General features: G+C 46.3%; 1 protein-coding gene across 4 annotated transcripts in view; it reads right to left on the bottom strand.

Annotated features, from left to right (window-relative positions):
- The window catches only part of ASTN1 (astrotactin 1), a 289,500-nt gene that overhangs the window by 133,997 nt on the left and 130,921 nt on the right, over positions 1-24,582 (bottom strand). For 2 of the 4 annotated variants that reach the window (XM_080647395.1, XM_080647393.1), the window contains exons 3-7: positions 19,799-20,192; positions 18,925-19,071; positions 11,282-11,389; positions 6,766-6,915; positions 5,344-5,535 (exon numbers count right to left, since the gene is read on the bottom strand). In XM_080647395.1, coding sequence (XP_080503521.1) covers positions 5,344-5,535; positions 6,766-6,915; positions 11,282-11,389; positions 18,925-19,071; positions 19,799-20,192 — 991 coding nt within the window. The remainder of the gene's footprint in view (positions 1-5,343; positions 5,536-6,765; positions 6,916-11,281; positions 11,390-18,924; positions 19,072-19,798; positions 20,193-24,582) is intronic. The other 2 variants (XM_080647392.1, XM_080647394.1) reach the window with 1 other exon arrangement.

Below are 24,582 nucleotides of genomic sequence, written 5' to 3'. Positions count from 1 at the left end.
AGAGCATAAGCCTACACATCTTGAAATGAGAAAGAGGGTCTGTGGCCAGGATTGATGGGGGCTGTGAAATTAAGCAGGTGTGTGAAGTTTTTACAACTGTCCACACGGCAGAACTGAGGCCAGGAAGGGAGTGCCGAGAAAGGTCACCGAAATCAGTTGGTCTGTGTTTCCATAAAAAAATAATCAAATAAACCTACAACCACAACAAAACCCTTAGAAAGTACAGGAAAAGTCAACCTTTAGCTGGATCCAGCTGGGCGTTAAGCCTTACGACCTTACTGCTTGCTGTTAGCCCAATTAGAGCAGAGACACATCTAGGATTCCAGATCTGGAAGGATCTGGAGAGAACATCAATGTGCAGTTGGCAAAGGGCTTCTAGGCACTGAGTTAAGAACTCAGCTACATTACACCCCCCACCCCTAATAGCATGGTCGCTAGAATGGCAAAAGGAGGCTGGAATAGAAAACAGATTAGCAAATGACCTCAGCTCAGGTTCTCCCATAGACTCCAGAAACATCTTCACAAAATCTATGAAACCACCCTCAATAAATTGGGTGGGAATGATATAAAGGGTCACACAACAATGCTCCTTCTTGTTCTATCATTTCCTCTTTCTGGTATATTAGTTTTCCATAACTGCCATAAACATTACCATAAACTTAGTGGCTTAAAACAACATAAATGTATTATTTTGCAGTTCTGTAGGTCAGAAGTCTGACAAGAGTCTCACATGGCTAAAATCAAGTTGTCTAAAGGTTGTTTTTGGAGGCATTAGGGGAGAATCTGTTTCCTTGCCTTTCCCACTGTATAGAGGGTGCCCACATTCTCTGGTTCATGCCACTTCCCTCCATCTTCAAAGCCAACGATGGCTGCCTGTATCACATCATCTGGCTTCCTCTTCTGCCTCCCTCTCCCAGTTTTAAGGACCCTTGTGATGACATTGGCAGTATTTTAAAGGCAGTTGTTCAGCAACCTCAATTCCATCTGCAACTTCAATTCATCTTTTCCATATAACATACCACATTCACAGGTTCTAGAGGTTAGGACTTGGACATCTCTGGGGGCCCCTTACCCTGCCACACCTGGTATTCAGACCACTGTGCAGGTGATGAGTAGACACATGCCTAACTTTGGAAGACTTTGGAAGAATGCCCAAGTAAAGCTCCAGGCCCCAGAGGTGGCTCCTTTGCAGAGACTGAGTGCCTATTTGTGTGTATGAAGAAGTATTCATGTGCACTTGCCCAGTTCCAACCATTCCCATGGGCAGACCCCTCAACATGGCTGGGAAAGCACATGTCCCAACACTATGACATTTCCCAGTGAGTGAGCTGGAGGATTGCAAAAATAACGTCAACTTGACTTGCAGCCAATTCCCACACTCAGCTTGTTGGAGAAAGGCTCTAGGATAGAGTGTGGGAGGCGATAAAATTTCTTGCTGATGAGCATGTGGGATGACCACATCATCCCATGTGCTCAGAGAAGTAAGGCAGAAAGAGGGAGCGTTTCTAATTCTAGCATTAATGAAAATAAAAGTCTCTGCACCATCATTTCTCAGCTGCTAACCCAAATGAAGACTCTGTGCCTCAGCTCTGTTGTGGGGTTTTGGTTCTTATTTTTAGTCTCCCTCCAAGGCTTTCCAGTTGGAAATCCATTAATTGTCATGGATACTGGGAAGCCATTAGCAGGGGAACTGACCCAAAGTCAGTTTCAGCAAGGACTGGAAATGAGACATCTGGGAGGCACCGAAGATGGGATGGCAGCCTCCCTGTGGACATTCAGCTTCCTGAGCTCCTGGCTAAGGAAGCAGTGATACTCAGTAATGGTGTTACGTATAAGTTTTGAATGACAAGTTTGCTGGATCTGACATGTCTGGAAAATTGACCAGCCCTTTATAATCCCACATTTGCTCTGTTTTCACAATGGATAGAGCACAGACTCTGCCAAGGGTCACTGTGGGACTTTGGACAAGTCATGTGCCTTCATGGGGAATTTAAGCATTGATCTAAAGTAAGGAGGCACTTTATCTCTGAAACCCCTCCAAGCTGCAAACGCTGATCCCTTCTTTCCACATGTAATTAGTGCTTCCTGTTCTTAGAAACCTCAGAAGCTTCCAAGGCCTTCTGACAATTATGCTTCTCTCAGACGTAAGTTTAACAACTGAGACTGTCCCAGGTTCTCATCATTCAAGTCAGCGGGGGAATAGAGACTAGCTCACTGCATGGAGAGACCTCCACCTCTAAGATGACTCCTTTTTTCTTTCTCCCAAGCACAGTGGATTTGGGCTTGGTGCACAGCCCATCTGTTTGGTTTGGTGTTTGCCTGACAGTGTGGGAAGAGCAGCAAGTAAGCACAGCCTTAGACACCAGATGTTCAAAATGCTGTATTTTCTCCTCCATATGGGGCCTGGAATCTGCAATGGGCCCACGTGAAAACTTTCAGACCTAAGAAGGGGAACTTTAGATGTTGCAGTGACCCATTACCCCGCTCAAGACATAGAGTAATCCTATGTAATAAAAGAGTAATATGCAAATTAACCATCACTCCGCTACACCCACCAGCCACGCCCACCAGCCAATCAGGAGTGAATATGCAAATAAACCCAACCAAGATGGCTACCGCCACAGAGAGCAGGAGGGAGGCTTGGGTTTCCCCGGCAATGGAGGAAGCCAAGCTTTCTGCCTGCCCTTGCCGGCCTAGGCCTCCACTCAAGGCTACAAAGTTTCAATGACAGAAGATACATAAATTCAAACAGAAATGGCGGCAGCCACGGAGCTGGAAAGAGGAGGAGGCTAGGGTTGCCCCCGGCGATGGAGGAAGCCAAGCTTTCCGCACACCCTGGCCGGCCCAGGACTCCGCTTAAAGCTACAAAGTTTCAATTATAGAAGATACATAAATCACAAAAAAAATGGCTGCCACCACGGAGCAAGCAGAAGGCTTGGCTCTGCTCCAGGCTACAAAGTTTCAATTGTAGAAGATAAACCCCAGATACCGGGGCCTCCACTTGGGTCGCCAGAGGGCGTGGCAAGCCTGCAAACCACCACAGGCCCCTCGCCCAGGCCGCCTCACGCCCCAAGGGAACCCCCACCCTGATCCGGGACACCCTTCAGGGCAAACCAGCTGGCCCCCACCCATGCACCAGGCCTCTATCTTATCTAATAAAAGAGTAATATGCAGATTGACCATCACTCCAACACACAAAATGGCTGCCCCATGTGATCAAAGATCCTGCCCCCATGTGGACACAGATGGCCACCACAAGATGGCCAGCAAGGGAGGGCAGTTGGGAGGGACCAGGCCTGCAAGGGAGGGCAGTTGTGGGCGATCAGGCCAGCAGGGGAAGGCAGTTGGGTGGGACCAGGCCTGCAAGGGAGGGCAGTTGGGGGCGATCAAGCCTGCAGGGGAGGGCAGTTAGGGGTGACCAAGCCGGCAGAGGAGGGAAGTTGGGGGTGACCAGGCCTGCAGGGAAAGGCAGTTGGGAGGGACCCAGGCCTGCAGGGGAGAGCAGTTGGGGGCGACCAGGCCTGCAGGGGAGGGCAGTTAGGGGTGATCAGGCCTGCAGGGGAGGGCAGTTGGGGGGACCCAGGCCTGCAGGGGAGAGCAGTTGTGGGCGACCAGGCCTGCAGGGGAGGGCAGTTAGGGGCAAACAGGCTGGCAGGGGAGCAGTTAGGCATCAATCAGGCTGGCAGGGGAGGGGTTAGGGGGTGATCAGGCTGGCAGGCAGAAGTGGTTAGGGGCAATCAGGAAGGCAGGCAGGCAGGCAGTTGGGAGCCAGCAGTCCTGGATTGTGAGAGGGATGCCCGACTGCCCGTTTAAGCCCGATCCCACGGGCAGTCGGACATCCCTCGAGGGGTCCCAGATTGGGGAGGGTGCAGGCTGGGCTGAGGGACACCCCCCCTCCCCCATGCACGAATTTTGTGCACCGGGCCTCTAGTCTATATATAAAGCCTAATATGCAAAGTGTCCCCTCGGGAGTTTGGTCACTTGCTATGATGTGCGCTGACCACCAGGGGGCAGCACGGAACGAAGGAAGGCTCCAGCCAGCAGCCGGAAGGCCCTGATCCCTGATCGGCCCTGATAGCCTGCCAGGCCTAGGGACCCTACCCATTCACGAATTTCATACACCGGGACTCTAGTGGACTATAACAGAAGTAAGGGCTAAATGGACCTCCTGTACTCAACCTCCATCCTAGCATCTAAAAAAAGATGCCTATCAGGTGTGTATGTGTGTGCATGTGTGTGCGTGTGTGTGCGTGTGTGTGTATGTTTGTGTGTGTAGGAGGGCTGTACGTGAGGAATTGGCCTTTGGCTCCAGCAACATTTCCCTTGAAGGTTTTAGTCGTCCCTACATCCCTTTCCTTTGTTCTAAGGCATCAGACTAGTTCTCTGGGAAGGATTTTATTTCTGGTCCTGAATCTACTGGAAACAGATCTTATAGAGATGACTGTAGACACCTCCTTCCACAGTGAAATGCAAAGCCTCCTGGAAGGAGGGACCCATACTGCTGGATATCTTGGCACTTAAGAAGCACTGAGGTCCTGGTGTATGACGCTGAATGTGGACCCTCTCTCAGTGAAGCCCCTGCCCAATTTGATGATATAACACCTGAAAGATGTCTATACCCTTTGGCCCAGTAATCCCTCTTCTAAGATTTATTGGGAGAGAATAACTTCAAATTTATCCTGCATTTATGTGGAAAGATATTCAGTTTAGTAGTATTTATATAAATTAAAAATTTTAAGCATTCTAATTGTCAAATAATAAGAGAATTATTTAAATGAGCATTAATATGCACACACATTGGGATACCAAATGGCCATTGAAAATTATACTACTGAGGATTATTTAATGTTATGGAAAACTCTCAGGAAAGAATAAGTGAAGAAGAATAAAGAAAACGCGACTGGACTTAATGTGCTTGCAAGCCTCTAAACATCATGCATAGACAAAAGATAGAAGAGGGGATATGAAAATTTTAAAATGATTTCTGCAGGAGACTGAATTATAGATGATTATAACTTTCTTCTATAAGCTTTGCTAGATTTTTCCGAATTTTCTACAATAAACAAGCATAAGAAATCTAGCCCTAGTATTGGATATCCCCTGACTGGATGGCTAATGGGCTCTGAATGTCATCCCAAACTGATCCGTGTGGCCAGGGGCTACAATTAGGATGCTTTCCAGGCTTCTGCCAGAAGATGACCCCACCTTTGAAGCCAGCATGCTCAGGGGCCCACCATGCTGGCAGCTCGAACGGTCTAGACTCCCAGTTGCAATGGGATAATCGGGAGGGACTGCCTAGGTTTCAAGGGGGTGATTGCAAGAGGCATGATCTCTGACAGTTACCCGCTGCCCGGCGCTCCCGCCTACCAGTTTCGGGGTCACATTGGTGTTCACAGGGGTCCAGGAGCCGCCGGGCACAGAGGTCCATGGCCCACGGCCCACTGGAGTTCTGCTGAGAGAAGAGGACCACCTGGGCAGGATTCAGCCAGTCACTGGCATCCAGCTGGCTCCCTTCCAGCAAGATGAAGCGGCTCCCTGCAGGGGAGAGAGAGGAGGCATGCTGTGTGTGCACACAACACACACATACAAATAAAAACATAAACACACACAACACACATACACACACAAGCACACACACAAACAGAACACAAACACTCATACACAGAGAAACAAACACACAGAAGCACACACATACACACACAAGCACACACAAAAATAAACACACATATACACACAAACACACACATATACACACACAAAACATATACATATCCACACAGAAATACATACAAACATACATATACACATAAGCACAAAGAAAAACACACATGCATGCAAGCACACACACAAATACATACACACACTCTGCAGATTAGCCCCAGTCCAAGGCCATTCCTCCTACTAGTTCTGGGCCATCATGAGCTGGTACCCAAGAAAGGTACCAGCAGATGGAGGCTAGGCCACCCCTTGGATATCCCACTGCATTGTCCCCTGCTGCCTTGCCCCATGTCATGCCCACTAGGGTGGACCTATGGGATACAGAGGCAGAGCAGCTCTGTGATGGTCATGGCGCTGCTCCATCAGACCTGGCCACAGGCACTGGCACTCATCCAAGGACAAGGACCTGCTGCCTGTCTTCACTGGCCATTAAAGAGCAGGCCCCCTGACAGTGGGAACAGTCCCCACTGGTTTTCAAGCCTTCCAGCAACCAAGAAAACAGATTCCAGCAAGTCACTCAGGTGCTCTGGCCTGAACTAATTCGGGGGCTCTCAGAACCTATATCACTCCTTCATTATATTAGAGTCTGCTGGATTAAATTGTTGCTATGGCGTTCTAGGCTTATGATAAGTTACTACAATTAAGAATTTCTCACCAGGGCATATCAAACTGAGGCACTGCTGATTCTGAAACACCTCTGCTCCTCCACTCAGCTTCTCCCCTCTCAGGGGCTACAGGAATCTGTTATCAACCTACCTGATCTGGGATGCTCTGCATTTCTCTACCAAGATGGGAGCTACTGACAAACAACAGAAATGGGAAACGGAGCGTGCACAGAGAAGAGGTGACTTGTTCAGTTTTTTTAACCTTTTTGATTTCACGTGTGAACAATACAGTTTTGTCCTAAGCCTTATTTATCTGTGTTTCTTTTCCCCTCACCTATAGTCATAGGTAACTATAACCACAACCCTGGCTTCCTTATACCCTCTTGCCAAACCCAAAACTTTCCTCACTGGGGAGGAAGTTGCATCTCAGAAGTGGGCTCACCATCAGCGATTAGGTGCTCGGGGACGTGCAGGGTGATTTTGACAACGAGAGGGCAGCTGACATGGGAGGAGCACACCAGGCCGATCACACAGCTGCTGAGGCTGATCAACATCAGGGTGGTCTTATTCACAGGACTTCGGGGAGAGCCCACTGAAAGCAAGACAAGCAAGATAGGTGGTGGTAAACATCTTTCAGTGAGAAGCCAACTTAGTCTTTTGCTGCCCAACTCAGCAAACAGGGAAGGCAGCCGGCAAACCTGGGCAGCAGACCTCAGTGACATTCAGCCTCATGGAACACCATGGCATGGGTCAGAATCGGAGGGGACTTGGCCTACTGGTGGCCCTCAGGGTCAACAATGGTCAGTGGTGTGCAAGTCATCTGCAGTCCCCCTGGGCCAGGCTCACAAGAGAAATGATAAAGGAGGAAGTTCTCCCCGGGTCAGCACCTGGCTGAGCTCCAACCACTTGTCCAAGGGTGGCAGGACCCTGCTTGAACTCCCTGCACTTCCCACAGATGCCCACAGAGGGCACTCTCCCAAATCAGCCCCATCACTTCCCAGTAATTTCCTGAGCTTAAGGAGCTTGCACCTATTTTAATAGGTGGGAGTCCCTGCTCTATAGGGCATGGGTGGAGGAAACTGAGGCAAATCCACTCTGTATGAGTTGAGGATGTCGCACCAAAAGGCTCTCCCCAGTCACTGGTTAAGGTCACAAATGGAATCTCAATGAGAAAATAATGGAGCTGGGGAATGAGAAACACTCCCAGTCAGGTGGGGACAGGGATGGGAAGGAGGAGTTTTAGTGTGATTTTTGTTTGTTTTAGGTCCCAGTGAAGATGATTTCACATGAAGGCAGAACAGATGTGGGAAAGGAAGAAAGCAAGGGGAGTTGCCAACAAAATATGTCGGTCCTTTGGACTTGTCTTGTGGTCTGTGTTAATATTTATTACGGATAGAAATAAAAAGCATCTGTGATATCTGAGAATATGCTGTTTTATATACTTTTTGAAATTTTGAATATATACTTCCTTACAATAAATCTATGTGCGCACAGTCACTACCCACTTTACAGGTAAGAAAAACAGGTCTCAACGAGATTAACCTCATAGTGACAGTTAACACTAATGAAGTATATTAAGTGTCAGAGACCAGGGCCCAGGGCCTTGTGGCTCATATTACTTGACAATGACGATCTCATGAGGCAGCGCCGCAGAGGAACAGTAAGTTAGAGAGGCCATAGGGCAGGTCCAGGGTCAAGCTGCTACTAGGAGCGGAGCCAGAACAGAGCACAGGCCCAATTGAGTCTAAGCCCTAGCAACAGCCCGATCTCTGGGTCCGTGGCTGCACCATCCTTTATGGGAGCAGGTTCCCTACGTGGGTGTGCTGGCAGGGGCTGGGAGGCAGAGACTCCGGGGTTGGGGAAAAGCAGGAAGCCTCTGGATCCTCTGTCCCTGGCTACCTGGAGATATTCTACTTAAGCTACTAGTCTTTGAGCATGGAGTCTATTTCCCCACACTTACTTACAAATTTGGATTCCAGCCCAAACCAGGCTGAGTAGCAGAACTACTCCCAGCATGTCCCTCGGGCACTCAAGTGCAAATCCCAAACTGGACTCTCCACTTCCCTTCACCCTTGTTCCCCTTCCTGCTTCATTGCCCAGCCAATGGCACTGTCATGTACTTGGTTTCTCAAGTCCTAGTACTCTTTCATGTCCAACTCTTCCCACCCTCCCCACCACCAATGACACTAAATCATTTTTCATTTTGTGTTCAGACTTTCCTTCGTCCCCATTGCTCCCTCCCTGCTTATACTTATCACCTCACACCTGGGCAATGGCAATAGCCATCCACTCGCCTCACCTCCCTGCCTCAACCTCCCCCATTCTTACGTACCCCTCCAGGCTGCCCTAGAGGGACCCTCCATCAGCAGAGGACAGGGCAGTGCTCTTTAAAGCCTTAATGACTCCAGCTGACAGGTCGGGTCCAAGTCCTGTAGTCAAGGCCATGGGCTTTCTTTTGACCTTCCAGCCGTCCTTCCTGAGCAAACCACAGACCTGCACCATGAGCTTCACTCTAATAAACTGGTCACTTCTCTCCAACTAGACCCTTATCGTTTATGTCTCTGTGACTTTACACATGTCACTTCCTCCCCCATAGAATGCCATTTCATCACCTTGTCAGCCTGGTCTACACCTACTCTTCAGTCTCAGCTCGAACAACAGCTCCCTGTAAACACTTCCCTGAAATGTTTAAGAACAAATTCTCACTCATTCCTTGTTGCTCCTCTAGCCCTCGGTGCACCCTGCTGTTACAGCTCTTCTCACACAGTGTTATCACTGTTATGGCCACTTGCCACTGCTCTCCTGTGATGGCAGGAATTGGCAAAACATCTTCTTGTCTCTCTAGTTCTTCTGTTTCATCAACCTATCATCCATCTAACTTCAAAATCTCCAGTCATTCCTAGGACCACCAGAAGCAGGGCAGACTTGGTAGCATGGCATATGAGTGGTGATCCTGAGTTAGCCAGCCTGTTTCCCTGTTGTATATTCATATCCTGGGTTACAGCTGCCATACTGAAGTACTTCCACTTGCTTGAAAATACCCTGTTCTTTTGTACCTTTAAGGCTTTTTATACGCCACTTTCCTCTATTGGAATGCCCTTACCATAGATTCTCCTCTTTCCATAAATTCTTTATATTGTATACAACCCAGGAGCAATTATTTTCTCCTTTTCATTTTTTTTTTTTTTTGCCTCAAATTGCTGCCAGGTAGAATGTACTGTTCTCACTTCTGAGTATTCATTTTCCTTTATTTATATTATTAAATTAAGACTTATCACCGTGCCATGTTTTCATGTTTCTACCACCTATCACACAGCTTGACCCATGGCAGGTAGGTTATGAAATTTCTTGCTGGCCTGATTGATGTATCCAGTTCAATTGAACAAACACTTTCAAGCATCTATCACAGGCCAAATCCTCCACTAGGCACTTTGGTAAAATAAATTAGGCATGCCCATCCCTAAGAAGCTTACAGTCTAGTTAGCAGCAATAAATAGTTGATGTGCTAGAAGAGCTTGGTATTTAAAAGTAGTCGTCTTGTGCTGCAGAGAAGCTCACTCTAATTCATTCCTATGGTTTTCCTCAAACAGAATTTTATTAAAGCAGAACACATCCTGCTTTGGTATGGCCTGGGCTGACGAGCCCAGGTTGACTATTTCTTGTATATAAATATGTAAGGAGGACCAGAGGGCCCCCATTCTATCCTCAGGGACACTGGGGCATCAGACATTGCATTGCCCAGAGCCCCATCGATCTCTTGAGAAAAATGTTAGGAAGAAGTTTTATACTGATAGCTGCAAAGCCTATGGAAACTGGAGCTGAGGACTTAAAAGGGCTTTCTCCAATCTCTGGGCAAAGTGCCCTCAGTACAAAAGGAACTCAAGTGGTGGCAGGAGGGCATTGGTTTTTGGTTGGGGAAAATTCAATCGGGCATAATATAATGTGATGTTACTCAAATATCCTCCATGGTATCTCAATGGACCCCTGTCCAAAGTTCTTTAAGATGGAGTGCTGTGGGAACCTGAGGCTGCCCCGTTGAGAATTCTAACAGCAACAACAATAGGAATTTCATAGTCCTTTGCCAGTCAGCAAAAAAAGCACGTTTTGATATAATTCAATCATGACGATTGCCCTGTTGTTAACCCATTTAATATGTGAGGAAACTGAGGCTCAGAGGAATTGTTGTCCTTATCCAATATCACACAGCAAGTAAATGGAGCTGATTGGTGCTTGAACCCAGACCTCTCTCAGTGAGGATGATGATGCCCACAAGTCATAAGAAGTAGCAGCCACAGATGCAGTAGCCACACCTGAAGCCATTAAACATCAGGGTGGAGTCACACAGGCAGTGGGTGCATGGAGGGACAACCCTATCAATGCTGAGCAGAATAAATGAACTAACCTGGACCCTGCCAGGGGAGAGAAGGGAACTGGAGGCATAGGCTCCGGTGATTCCACTGGGGAGGGGATTGAAGGGCAAATACCATTACACACATATTTTAGGCCATAAATTGTTCCTTAATTACCCTGCCCACCCCTATCCCTGTCTCACCCAATCCCAAGGCCAGTGTGGCTGGATAAGCAAGGGTACATATCCTGTCCATTTTTTCACATATAACACACTTTATCAACTTTATTTCCTGTCTCTAAACAGCAAAATATGAGACTCCTGAGGCTTCCAGAAGGAATTGAGAGTCTTCTGACCAAGAAATAGCCTTTCAAACAACTTGGAAACCTGTTTGAGAGTGCCATTATCTGGGAGAGATGAGTCTCTGGAACAGTCCACTCTAGGCTCTTCTTTCTTCCTTAGGACACAGCACCACTTAGAGTTCAAGAATCATTCCCGCAAACTGGCTTTGGAGCAGTGAGCCCACAACCCAAACCAGCACCTCTGCAGCTCCCTGCCCTCCCCTTCCCAGAGCTCCTCTCCCTCTACTTCATCCCTCCATGCTTCCTACCTCGACTGCGTCTCCGGCTCCGTGAGGGGTCAGTATAGAAGGTCAGCTGGGGGTCGTTTTCTGTCTCTGTGCCAGAATCCCCTTCAGGGTTCAGGAAGGCGGAACCAGCTGTAATGAACAGGACCATGGCAAAGAACATCTTCAGTCTTGTCTTCAGGGCACCACATCATTGGGCAAGTTCAAGATAAAAATCAATAAAAATGAGAGCAGGTTGACTGACAATCTGGGAGGAGTAGCCATGGGAATTGGAGCTTCATGAGATACAGATTTATTGGAGAAATCAACTTTTATATGACACCAATCACTAAAGCCCTACCTCCACCCAGCCCGTGCTCCTACCAAGGAGGGCTATTGCTGACGGCTACCTGCTGGGCAGGCCCGCATAGATGGTGGGTGGAGAAGGAAGAAAGGGAAACTTCCCTCATTCCAGGTCAGGCTTCTGGTTGATATGAGACTGGATTTATGCCTTAAGGGGCATATGTCTAGAAGCCTTAATATCTATAGGATATTATATTTTTTCTGGTTCTAGAATTTATATATATTCAATGTGCAAGGAGAAGATAATAAAGAAAAAACACAAAATATGTAAAGGGAACAACCCTGATGTCCTCTAAATCTTTTAAATCAGAGCAAAACTGATGTATATCAGTTTCTAACATTTGATGTATATACTCTCTGCCTTTCCTGATACAAAAACAGATGAACATTATTAAATCTACCCTTAAAAATGGCATTCCGCTGCACCTTCTCCTTTTTTTTTTTTCTGGTTACCTCACAATTTCTTTTCTATTTTTTTTTTTACTATTATTTTTTTACGTATGTGTCCTTATTCCATTACCCTCCACCCCCCACTCATGCCCCACCCTCCTGTTGTCTGTGTCCATTGATTAGGCTCATATGCATGCACACAAGTCCCTTGATCTCTCCCCCTTACTACCACCGACCCCCTCCTTCCCTGAGGTTTGAGGTTCTGATCGACGTTTCTCAGTCTCTGGATCTGTTCTTGTTCATCAGTCTATGCCATACATTATATTCCACAAATGAGTGAGATCATGTGATATTAATCTTTCTCTGCCTGGCTTATATCACTTAGCATAATGGTCTCCATCTCCATCCATGTTGTTGCAAATGGTAGGAACTCCTTCTTTTTTACCGCAGCGTAGTATTCCGTTGTGTAGATGTACCACAGTTTTTTAATCCACTCATCTGCTGATGGGCATTTAAGCTGTTTCCAAATCTTAGCTATGGTGAATTGTGCTGCTATGAACATAGGGGTGCATATATCCTTTCTGATTCATGTTTCTAGTTTCTTGGGATATATTCCTAGAAGTGGGATCACTGGGTCAAATGGGAGTTCCATTTTTAGTTTTTTGAGGAAACTCCATACTGTTTTCCAAAGTGGCTGCGCCAGTCTGCATTCCCACCAGCAGTGCATGAGGGTTCCTTTTTCTCCGCATCCTCTCCATTTGTTGTTTGTTGATGATAACCATTCTGACAGGTGTAAGATGGTACCGCATTGTTGTATTGATTTGCATCTCTCTGATGATTAGTGACTTTGAGCAGGTTTTCATATGTCTCTTGGCCTTCCTTCTGTCTTCTTTTGAAAAGTGTCTATTTAGATCAGTTGCCCATTTTTTGATTGGGTTGTTTATCTTCTTTTTGTTAAGTTGTATGAGTTCTCTGTAAATGTTGGAGATTAAACCCTTATCGCTGATATCATTGGCAAATATGTTCTCCCATGCAGTGGGCTTTCTTGTTGTTTTATTGATGGTTTCCTTTGCTGTGCAAAAGCTTTTTATTTTGATGTAGTCCCATTTGTTTATTTTCTCTTTAGTTTCCATTGCCCTAGGAGCAGTATCAGTGAAGAAGTTCCTTCAGCATATGTCTGAGATTTTTCTGCCTGTGGATTCCTCTAGTATTTTTGTGATTTCCTGTCTTATGTTTAAGTCCTTTATCCATTTTGAGTTTATTCTTGTGCACGGTGAAAGTTGGTGATCTAGTTTCATTTTTTTGCATGTATCTGTCCAATTTTCCCAACACCATTTGTTGAAGAGACTGTCTTGACTCCATTGTATGTTCATGCCTCCTTTGTCAAATATTAATTGGGCATAGTGGTTTGGGTCGATTTCTGGGTTCTCTATTCTATTCCACTGATCTATATGTCTGTTCTTGTGCCAGTACCAGGCTGTTTTAAGAACAGTGGCTTTGAAATACAGCTTGATATCTGATATTGAGATCCCCCCTACTTTGTTCTTCTTTCTCAGAAATGCTGCAGCTATTCGGGGTCTTTTTTTATTCCAGATGAATTTTCTGAAGGTTCATTCTAGGTCTGTGAAATATGCCATTGGTATTTTAATGGGAAGTGCATTGAATTTATAGATTGCTTTGGGTAGTATGGACATTTTGATGATGTTGATTCTACCAATCCATGAACATGGTATGTTCTTCCATCTGTTTATGTCTTCCTCTATCTCTTTTTTTTTCAGTGTCGTGTAGTTTTCCACGTATAGGTCTTTTATCTCCTTAGTTAAGTTTATTCCTAGGTATCTGAATTTTTTTGGTACGATGGAAAATGGGATTGCTTTTTTAGTCTCTCTTTCTGTAAGTTCATTATTGGTGTATAGAAATGCCATAGATTTCTTGGCGTTAATTTTGTATCCTGCTACATTGCGGAATTCATTTATTAAGTCTAATAATTTTTTGATGGAGTCTTTAGGGTTTTCTATGTACAGTATCATGTCATCTGCGAATAAGGACAGTTTTACTTCTTCTTTTCCAATTTGGATGCCTTTTATTTCTTCTTCTTGTCTGATCGCAATAGCTCGTACTTCCAGCACTATTTTGAACAGGAGTGGTGAGAGTGGGCATCCCTGTCTTGTTCCTGTTTTTAGGGGAAATGGTTTTAGTTTTTGCCCACTGAGTATGATGTTGGATGTAGGTTTGTCATATATGGCTTTTATGATGTTGAGGTATGATCCTTCTATTCCCACCTTGCTGAGAGTTTTTATCAAAAATGGGTGTTGGATTTTGTCAAATGCTTTTTCTGCATCAATCGATATTACTATGTGGTTTTTATCTCTCAATTTGTTTATGTGATGTATCACGTTTATTGACTTGCGGATAATGTACCATCCTTGCATCCCTGGGATAAATCCTAATTGGTCATGGTGTATGATTTTTCTGATGTACTGCTGGATTCGATTTGCTAGAATTTTGTTGAGGATTTTGGCATCTATGTTGACGAGGGATATTGGCCTGTAATTCTCTTTCATTGTGTTATCTTTATCTGGTTTTGGTATTAGGGTGATGCTGGCTTCATAGAAGGAGCTTGGAAGTGTTCCTTCCTCTTGAATTTTCTGGAATAGTCTGAGGATAGGTTTTAATTCTTCCTTGACTGTTTGGTAAAACTCCCCTGTGAAGCCATCTGGCCCTGGGCTTTGGTTTGCTGGAAGCTTTTTGATGACTGCTTCAATTTCTTCCATAGTTATCAGCCTAATGAGATTTTTAGAATCTTCCTGATTTGAGTTTTGGAAGGTTGTATTTTTCTAGGAATGTGTCCATTTCCTCCAGGTTGTCTAGTTTATTAGAATAGAGTTGTTCACAGTATTTTTTAACAATCCTTTGTGTTTCTGTGGGGTCTGTTGTTATTTCACCTCTTTCATTTCTGATTTTGTTTATTTGGGTCCTCTCTCTTTGCTTCTTGGTGAGCCTGGCTAGAGGTTCATCAATCTTGTTTATCCTTTCGAAGAACCAGCTCTTGGTTTCATTGATCTTTTGAATTGTTTTTTTTTTTTTTGTTTCTATGTCATTCATTTCTGCTCTGATCTTTATCATTTCCTTCCTTCTTCTCACTGTGGGCTTTTCTTGTTGCTCTCTTTCTAATTCTTTGAGTTGTTGAGTTAGATGATTTATTACCATTTTTTCTTGTTTTTTGAGGTAGGCCTGTAGAGCTATAAACTTCCCTCTCAGGACCGCTTTCATTGTGTCCCATAGGATTTGCAATGTTGTGTTTTTATTGTTATTAGTCTCCAGGAGGTTTTTAATTTCTTCTTTGATCTCATTGGTAACCCAATCATTGTTTAGTAGCATGCTATTCAACTTCCAAGTGTTTGAATTTTTTGGAATGTTTTCATTGTAGTTTATTTCTAATATTATACCATTGTGGTCTGAGAAAATGCTTGATATAATTTCAATCTTCTTGAATTTGGGGAGACTTCGCTTGTGACCCAATATGTGGTCTATTTTTGAAAATGTCCCATGTGCACTTTAGAAGAACGTATATTCTGTGGCTTTGGAGTGAAATGCTCTGAAGATGTCAATTAGGTCCATCTGATCTAGTGTGTCATTTAGAATTGCTGTTTCTTTGCTGATGTTTTTGTCTAGAGGATTTATCCAGTGATGTCAGTGGTGTATTAAAGTCTCCAACTATGATGCTATTGTTGTCGATCTCTCCCTTGATATCTTCCAGGAGATTTTTTTATTTGGGTGCTCCTGCATTGGGTGCATATATGTTTACCAGTGTTATATCTTCTTGTTGAATTGTTCCCTTTACTATTATGTAGTGGCCTTCCCTATCTCTTATTATGGCCTTTACTTTGAGGTCTATTTTATCAGATATAAGTATCACAACCCCAGCTTTTTTCTCATTTCCATTTGCCTGAAAAATGTTTTTCCATCCCTTTGCTCTCAGTCTGTGTGAATCCTTTGCTCTGAGGTGAGTCTCTTGTAGACAGCAAATATATGGGTCATGTTTTCTTATCCATTCAGCTACCCTATGTCTTTTGATTGGTGCATTTAATCCATTTATGTTTAATGTTATTATTGACAAGTACATGTTTGTTGTCATATTTTTCCTTAGTGTTTGTATTTCTTCTTGCCTTTCTCTTTCTTCTTTTTACAGCAGTCCCTTAGCATTTCTTGCGTTGCTGGCTTGGTAGTGATAAACTCTCTTAGCCCTTTTTTTGTCTGTGAAGCTCCTGATTCCACCTTCAATTTTGAATGATAGCCTTGCCGGGTATAGTATTCTTGGATTCAGTCCCTTGCTTTGCATCACTTTGTATATTTCATTCCATTCCCTTCTGGCCTGGTGTGTTTCTGTTGAGAAATCAGTTGATATTCTGATAGGAGATCCCTTGTAAGTAACTTTCTGTCTCTCTCTGGCAGCCTTTAAGATTCTTACTTTGTCGTTGGTTTTCGCCAATCTAATTATGATGTGTCTTGGTGTCGGTCTTTTGGGGTTCAACTTGTTTGGGACTCTATTTACTTCTTGGACTTGCATAGTTTTTTTCTTGCCAATATCAGGGAAGTTTTCTGTCATTATTTCTTCAAACAGGTTTTCTATTCCTTGCTTCTCTTCCTTTCCTTCTGGTATCGCTACTAAGCGAATGTTGTTTCGTTTTGTGTTGTCCCAAAGCTCCCTTAGGCTCTCCTCTTGCTTTTTAAGTCTTCTTTCCAGTTGCTGCTGTGTCTGTGTGTTTTTTCCTACCTTGTCTTCTAATTCGCTGATGTGGTCCTCAGCTTCTTCTAGTCTACTGTTTAGGCCTTCCATTGCGTTCTTTATTGCAGCTATGTCGTTCTTCATCTCCTCTTGGTTTCTTTTCATGTTGGTGACATTCTCATTCAGCTCCTTATAGTTCTCGAGTTGTGTGTATTTGTCATTGAGTTGTATTTGTCATCCATTCGTTTAAACATCCTTACAATCATTACTCTGAATTCTATCTCTGATAAGCTGCTAGCCTCGAATTCATTTAACTCCCTTTCTGGTGGTTCCTCTTTTTCTTTCCTTTGGGGATTGCTTTTTTTGTCTTCCCATGTTTTCCTGTAATGTTTTAATTGTAGATGCAATTGCTTTGCTCCCCAGGTTCTTTTGGGGATGGTGCTACTGGTGTAATCTCTCAATTCTCCTGGGCTTGTTAATCTAGTGTAGCTCCCTACTTGAGCTATTTGGGTTCTCTTGATGTAGGCCTACGAGCTTGAGAGGCACAACTGTGGTGTCTAGAAGTCAGCCGCTGTGGAGGGGAGTGTCCCAATTTTTGCTGTCTTGCACCCTTAATTGAAATCACGCGTGCCCAGCGGGGACTCAGAGTGGCACCCAGGAACCATCTGTTGTGATAATGGGGCTCAGGGGGCCTGCACTCTGGAAAGGTGTGACTGTGGTGCCCAGAGTTCTGCAGTATTGGGGTGGGCAGACACAGCTTTTGCTGCTGCACCTGTGGCGGATAGGCGCTTACTCCCAGTGGCGGCTCACAGGAGCACCCGTGGTACGTTTGCCAGCGAGGCACACTGAAGGACTCTGAAGGGCCCTGGCAGTGTAGCCACGCAATTGAGGCGCCTATGGGCTGGTATCCAGGATGAGTAAATACAAAACTTCTACTGCTGGGGGGGAGTGTGCCCCCGCTTGTTCAAGATCGCACCCAGGGAGAGCTCACAGTGGCTCCCACTAGCGCCCTGTAGGTAGATGGGCTCAGGGTGCCTGCCTGTTGGAACTTCGCCTCTGTGGAGGTGCGCTTGCCGGGTGCAGAGTTCTGATGCATCCTGAGGGGTCCTGGCACTGCAGGTTGAGTCGCTGGGGTGAATGTGGGCAATTATCCAGGAAGAGAGAATTCAGAATTTCTACTGCGGGGCTGCACGCCCTTGTCAGTGCAGAATCACACCCTCGGGGGCTCTCAGAGGCTCCCAATTGCTGCCTAAGGAGTGGAGTGCCCTGCGCAGCTGGAAACGCGCGAATCCACCTGCAGGGCTGGATACTCGTGAATCCGGAGTTCTGCCGCTGGGGAGGGGGAGGTTGCACTTACTGCTGCCGAGCAGTGCACCTTCGGAGGTGGAGGTCCCAGGGTCTGCGGGTCTGCGGGTCTGCGGGTGGGGTAGCAGGATTTTGGCTGGAGTGGCTGCTGGGTTGCGGAGCAGTTCCAAAGCCTGTCTGGTTGGTGGTGTTGATGAGTTCCTAAAAAAGGCCATTCTCCCCTTCAAGATGGCATGGGCTCCTTGCTGGAGTCCTGCCATGCAGGGAGTGCCTGCAGTGGTGGTAGTCTCTCCTCGTCAAGGAGAGACTGTCTGCCAGCCCCTGCTGCTCCTGCGAGATTTAACTTTCCCTCACTCACACTCACACACACACCATGCACATCCACACACTCTCCTGTCATACCCTCACTCTCTCACTTCCTCTCCCTCACCTCTGTCCTGCCAGCCGCCATCTTTTTCTCTCCTGCACCTTCTCTTTTATGACCTCATTTTTCCCCATGTAATAGATGAGAGGCCAACTTTCCATATTAACAGGTACAGATCTCTATTGTCGTAAATGGCTGCGTGGTTGGCCACTGGATAGGAGACAGTGTGCAGGTGGTTAACCAGTTCCCTCTTGATAGACACTGAAGCTATTTCCAATTTTCCTCTCTTTTAAACAATGTGATAAAGAGCCTTTGACACCCATTTATGCATATTTGTCCAATTATTTCCCAAGGGTAAATTCTTGTTGATGAAATTACTTGGGCATCAGGTTTGTATATTATTTGGGTTTTTTGGTAACTCATACTCAACAGTCCTCCAGAAAAGATTACATGAGAGTGGTGGTCGAGGATATTAAGGGCCCTGCCTCCACCAATACGAAGGAGTCTACCTGCACGCCCCAACCTCAGACCAGGTACCTCGCGCCTTGTTGTTTATCCGCTTCCTCTGGCTGCTGGAGGTGTGCGAGAGCAGTGTGGCCTGCTGGTGGTTGGAGTCCACGGGGCTGGTGGCGATGATGTTATCTTTGTACTTGTTCATCAGCGACAGCTTGGCATTGTCACTCCCTGTGTAAAAAAAAGTCAAGGCAAGAACTTTGAGAGAGAAGGTCAGAGAAAGTGAGAGCGAGGGAATCTGCATAAACCAAGGAAGTGGAGTTTTCACAGAATTAAAATAAGGAACCTTTCAAGTGAGAGGTTGGCAGAGACGGAAATACTCTGATTTCTAGGAGACCACAAAGTTGTGAAAAGAGTGAAGGAAAAGTGATTCCAACTGAAAGTTCAATTAAACTAATTCTGTGTGGATAGGGACACCAAGTGTGGCCCTTTAACTAGATACAGACTATAGAATGTGATTTGAGTGTATTCACCCAGAACATGGCTTCTCATCACCACAGTCTGCACCAGTCCCTATTGTCTGATATCCAACTCATTCACACATTTGTGCGATCTGCTTGCTTTCTGAAAGCAGCTGACTTTGTAACCCCTGAGCAGCACAGGGCTACTTGATGGCCAGGTACTATGTGGAATCTGAGACACTGATGATCTAACCCAGTGGTCGGCAAACTCATTAGTCAACAGAGCCAAATATCAACAGTACAACGACTGAAATTTCTTTTGAGAGCCAAATTTTTTAAACTTAAACTTCTTCTAACGCCGCTTCTTCAAAATAGACTCGCCCAGGCCGTGGTATTTTGTGGAAGAGCCACACTCAAGGGGCCAGAGAGCCGCATGTGGCTCGCGAGCCGCAGTTTGCCGACCACGGATCTAACCCATATTCTCAAGGAGTTCCCACCTGGTGTGAGGTCCATGCTGGCCTTCTCGTTGCAGCCCTGCAGGGAGTCGAGGGTGCGGGTGACCTGGCTGGCAAAGTCCTCCCCTCCATTCATGCATTCCCTCTGCAGGTGGTGGCGTAGGTCGGTGATGTCATACTCATAGCCATCCAGGATGGGTGTCTCCCGGATGCTCAGCGTGCCACTGGAGTTGTGGCCCTGCACGCGGGCATTGCGCAGACTCTCCCGCCCATGCCCACCAATCAGCACAGAGGGGATGTAGTGGATCTCATTGGCTGCCTCAGCACTGGCACTCTTCTGGGGCTGGGGGACCCGGCGGCGTTTACACCAGCGGCGGCGAGTGTACAGGATCATCACCAGGCACAAGATGGACAGCAGCAATGCGATCATGCCACCCTGGAGAGAGGAAAGCAGATGGAGGCGGGGGATGGTGAGCTCATCCCTCAGAGAGGCATCTCCCCTCTGCTACCACCACCAGTCACTCATTAGTTCATTCATTCAGGTGCAAGAAGCACTTGTAACAAGTGTCACTTAGCAAAAAAGGAACAGTCTGCTGTAACTTGTGTTTGAGGTGAAAGAAAGATGGGACTAGGATGACCAGTGCATCATTTCAAGTGTTCCACAGTTGCTTCCAAACAAATTGAATAAAGACATCTTTGTGATTGTATATGTCTGAGTTTCAGCTTCAGAAATAAGGGGTAGGGTTAGTCTGTTAAGGCAAATCTGATCCATGCAAAGCTACTTTCAGACCAATTCCTTTAGCAATGTGAGGGGATCTGGTTTCTCCCTCTCTCACATCTGAAAATCAATCCTGTACAGATATTTACTCTGGCTCCACCAATGATCAGTGAGTCCTCTAAATTCGAAACCTCAGGTTCCCAATCTGTGTGATGGAGAAGTGACACCCTCACAGGGTGGTGGTCAGGACTAAGTTAGGTAATAGTGTAAAGTGCCCAACAGAGTGTATCCACAGAATCAAGGCCATCTTCAGCCTAACCTTAAGTATTTCCATCAAAGTGACTGCCCAGCAGGGAAGACCATGGACCAATCTAAAGGGAAGTTTCTATCCAAGTGTGCGCAGGAAACTGACCACCTGACATGACTTTTGGGTCACCACTGCCCTGGGAGATAGCCTTCTCCCACTCCCACTGGCCAGAGTGATGCTCCCATTCTCAGTGCGTCTCCAGGGAAGAGACCGAGACTCCTACCCTGGAGTCAGGCTGGCAGGAGAGCTTTCTTCTGAACCTTATGCTCCAAGTCTACCCTCTGAGGCCATAACTTAAATACCAGGAGCTGTGAGTTTGTCAGAGATAAGGATGCACTGCTCTTAGATCGAGCCCCTCCCTGGACACCTACCCAGAACAGGGCTGGGAGGGAAAGTCTGGCAAGCCTGTGCTGCTCAGCGCCCAGAGGACATAAATTGTCCTATGTACAACTGTAACCACTCCTTTATTTGGTCCATGTCCCTCCAAACCTATTTCATTAGGTGGGGGTATGTCACATGGCTCCTCTCTTGATCAATCTTGGGCTTCAATCACTGCAGCCCCATCATACAGGCTGGAAATGAAAACCCCACAGGCTGAGTCAATATTATTTCCCCATACTTCTTAAAGGGGGCTTTTTCCAATCTCATAATCATTATGTCTTGGATTTATAAAGTTTCTCTCCACGTAAATCTTCCCATTTACCCTCCCTCTTCTATCATCACTGTGAGCAAAGAAGCATGTGCATGCACACACACACACACAAACACACCAACACACACATACACACACATACACATATAAAAATACACACAAACATTCACAACACAAACACACATACACAAACATTCACAAAATACACACATAAACACAAACACACAAAAACGTACACAAAACACACACACACACACACACACACACACATTGCACACACGATGTTGCCACTTTTGAACAGGCAGTACAGAGGAGCTGAGATAAGAAGCAACGGAGTAGCTGCCAAGTGAAAGGTCACACCAGGTGGCTTATTGGGGCCTCCAGGCTTTCAAATGTCTCTTTTATCTGTGGAACTCCTTCTCCTGGTGAAATCTCTTACGCAAGTACAGAGCAAGCAAAAACATGAAGCTGCTCAGGTTATGGCTGGGGTGAGAGTCCATAGCCCCAAATCCTGGCTCCTTGCTGACTCCCTGCTGCCCTGTCCTCCACCCTCCCTCCGGGGTCCTGCAGACGTGCACACAGAGCCTTTGGGGCTTCGAAAGTGCCGCATCTGAGCCCGCACCCGTTTGCCGAGAAGGGAATGCTGAGTCCAGCTCAATAGGTTTTCCGCAGACCAACCCCGTGTCTCAGAGTCAGACCCATATCCTTTCCTTCACCCCAAACTGAAACTGCAACAATAGGTAACTAAGCCACACAGGAAGAAAAACTTGGAGAGTGAGAAAAGTTGTCAGACACTGAATTAGGTCTGTGCAAGCGAGAGGTAATTTCATTCCCTAAAGAGCTCTAAGAGTAGCATAAACATCCATCTCTGAAGAATGGTTTAAACACTGTCTTTCCTGCTAACACAGAAGTTTCAGGAGCCCCTTCCACTCGTCCCCCCTCCCCCTAATTCTACTTTCAGGGCTGGAAGATCAGTATTAGGTTCTTTCCTGATATTATCCTATATAATAAAGAGATAATACGCTAATTAGACCAAACAGCAGAACGACCATCCGGACATCCATCCGGACGACCTTCCCAACAAAGCCGGGGCTTCAAGGGCCAGCTGAGGCTGCAAGGGGCTGCGAGGGCTGGCTGGGGCTGTGAGGGCCAAGCCCCTTACACGATTGGGCCTCTAGTGCAGGGATAAAAAGAGAACAGTTGTCTACTTTGTGGTCTTACCATGTATCAGACATTTGTTTTAATTGCTTCACACTTTTAACTCTAAGGGGTAGAGTTAAACTATTTATTTAGATTACATGTTCCCTATTTTACATTTGAAAAGGCTAAGGCACAGAGAGAAAAACACACCATAAAACCCAACTTGCCCAAAGTCACACAGCATATGACTAGGACTGAAATGGGAACAAAGAGACTGCCACTTCAGAGCCCCCACTCCAACCCACATGACCACAGTCATCCTGAATGAGCTTCATTCCTAGCATATATCTCACAATCCTAATTCCTCCAACATCTATCCTCACTTCTTCAAGGAAAAGAGGAGTTATTCAAAGTGCCCATCCAGCTGACTGTGGTTCAGACAGCACTGTCATCAACACACGTCCTTGGAATAAGCACCCAAGAGGTGTTCCACCCAAGACCCATCGGTAGTGGGAAATCCACACTCCCATTTTCAGGTCACACATCACTCCCTGCCTGAGGAAACCATTAGGCCCTCAACTTAGTTGAATTTCAACAAAGAAATCTGTGTTCTGGTTCAACTGTGAGACGCACTGAAACTCTCTAGGTTCAGTTCCCCCTTTTCTGATGAAGGAACAAGGCCCAGAGAAACGACAAAGCTAGACAGTGCCAACTGGCTCTAGACCCAGATTCTCGTTCACTGCTCTTTCATGGGACGGACTGTTTTGTTAGGTTAATGTGAAATTCCCATTTCCACGTGTACGCCTAGGCCAAGGGTGGGCAAACTTTTTGACTCGAGGGCCACAATGGGTTCTTAAACTGGACCGGAGGGCCGGAACAAAAGCATGGATGGAGTGTTTGTGTGAACTAATATAAATTCAAAGTAAAGGAGCTGAGGGGAGAGCAAGAGAACCGGATAGAACAGCCGGATCCGGCCCGTGGGCCGTAGTTTGCCCAAGGCTGGCCTAGGCACTCAGGACTAGTTTGTTTATTTTGTAAAAAACATGATGACTTAAAGGGAGCTAGAACATACATTTGCATGAGGCTAAACCAGTGTATTTAGCATCTCTAACTTGCTAAACATTTCCTAAGCTCAGAGTGAGTGATTCCTGATGATCCCAACTCTTTAATAATCAGTTACCAAGAATGAGTTCCAGACACCAGGTGAAACAGCACAGGTCCTGGAGGAAGGATTCTCAGGTACTCACTGATGTCGTGGAGTAGTTTCTCTGCTTCTAGAATCCAGATTTGTGGCAGGTGCCACAACATTTTGATATAACTTATTAATTGTGGATTATTACATACTCTAGAGGACCAGTGCACGGGATTCATGCACTGGTGGGAGCGTGGCCTGCGGGGATTGGCCTGCTGTGGAAACGCCGCTCATCCAGGTCAGCCAAGTGGCTGTGGACCTGCCCTCTGAGCAGCTGCTCCCACTGTGGAAGCGCCTCTCATCTTGGTGAGCTGAGCAGTTCCTCCACTGTGAGAGCACACTGGCCACCAGGGGGAAGCTCCTGCGTGGAGTGTCTGCCCCCTGGTGGTCAGTGCATGTCACAGTTTCTGGTCGAGTGGTCATTCTGCATTTGGTCGCTGGGCTTTTATTATATAGGATAATACATATACATAATGCTATGTGATATTACTATATAATTTGATACTAATTCTATATAATAATAAAGAGGTAATATGCAAATTGACCATCACTCTAACACACAAGATGGCCACCACAAGATGGCCGGCAGGGGAGGGCAGTTGTGGGCGATCAGGCCAGCAGGGGAGGGCAGTTGGGAGGGACCAGGCCTGCAAGGGAGGGCAGTTGGGGGCGATCAGGCCTGCAGGGGAGGACAGTTCGGGGGGTGACACAGGCCTGCAGGGGAGGGCAGTTGGGGGGAACCAGACCTGCAGGGGAGCGTAGTTGGGGGTGACCAGGCCTGCAGGGGAGGGTAGTTAGGGGTGACTGGGCCGGCAGG

This window comes from Plecotus auritus (assembly GCF_963455305.1).
Source record: "Plecotus auritus genome assembly, chromosome: 12".
In the NCBI taxonomy this organism is placed as follows: Eukaryota; Metazoa; Chordata; class Mammalia; order Chiroptera; family Vespertilionidae; genus Plecotus; species Plecotus auritus.
The sequence above is the reverse complement of the archived record's forward strand: the minus strand, read 5'-3'. Positions and strand labels throughout refer to the sequence as shown.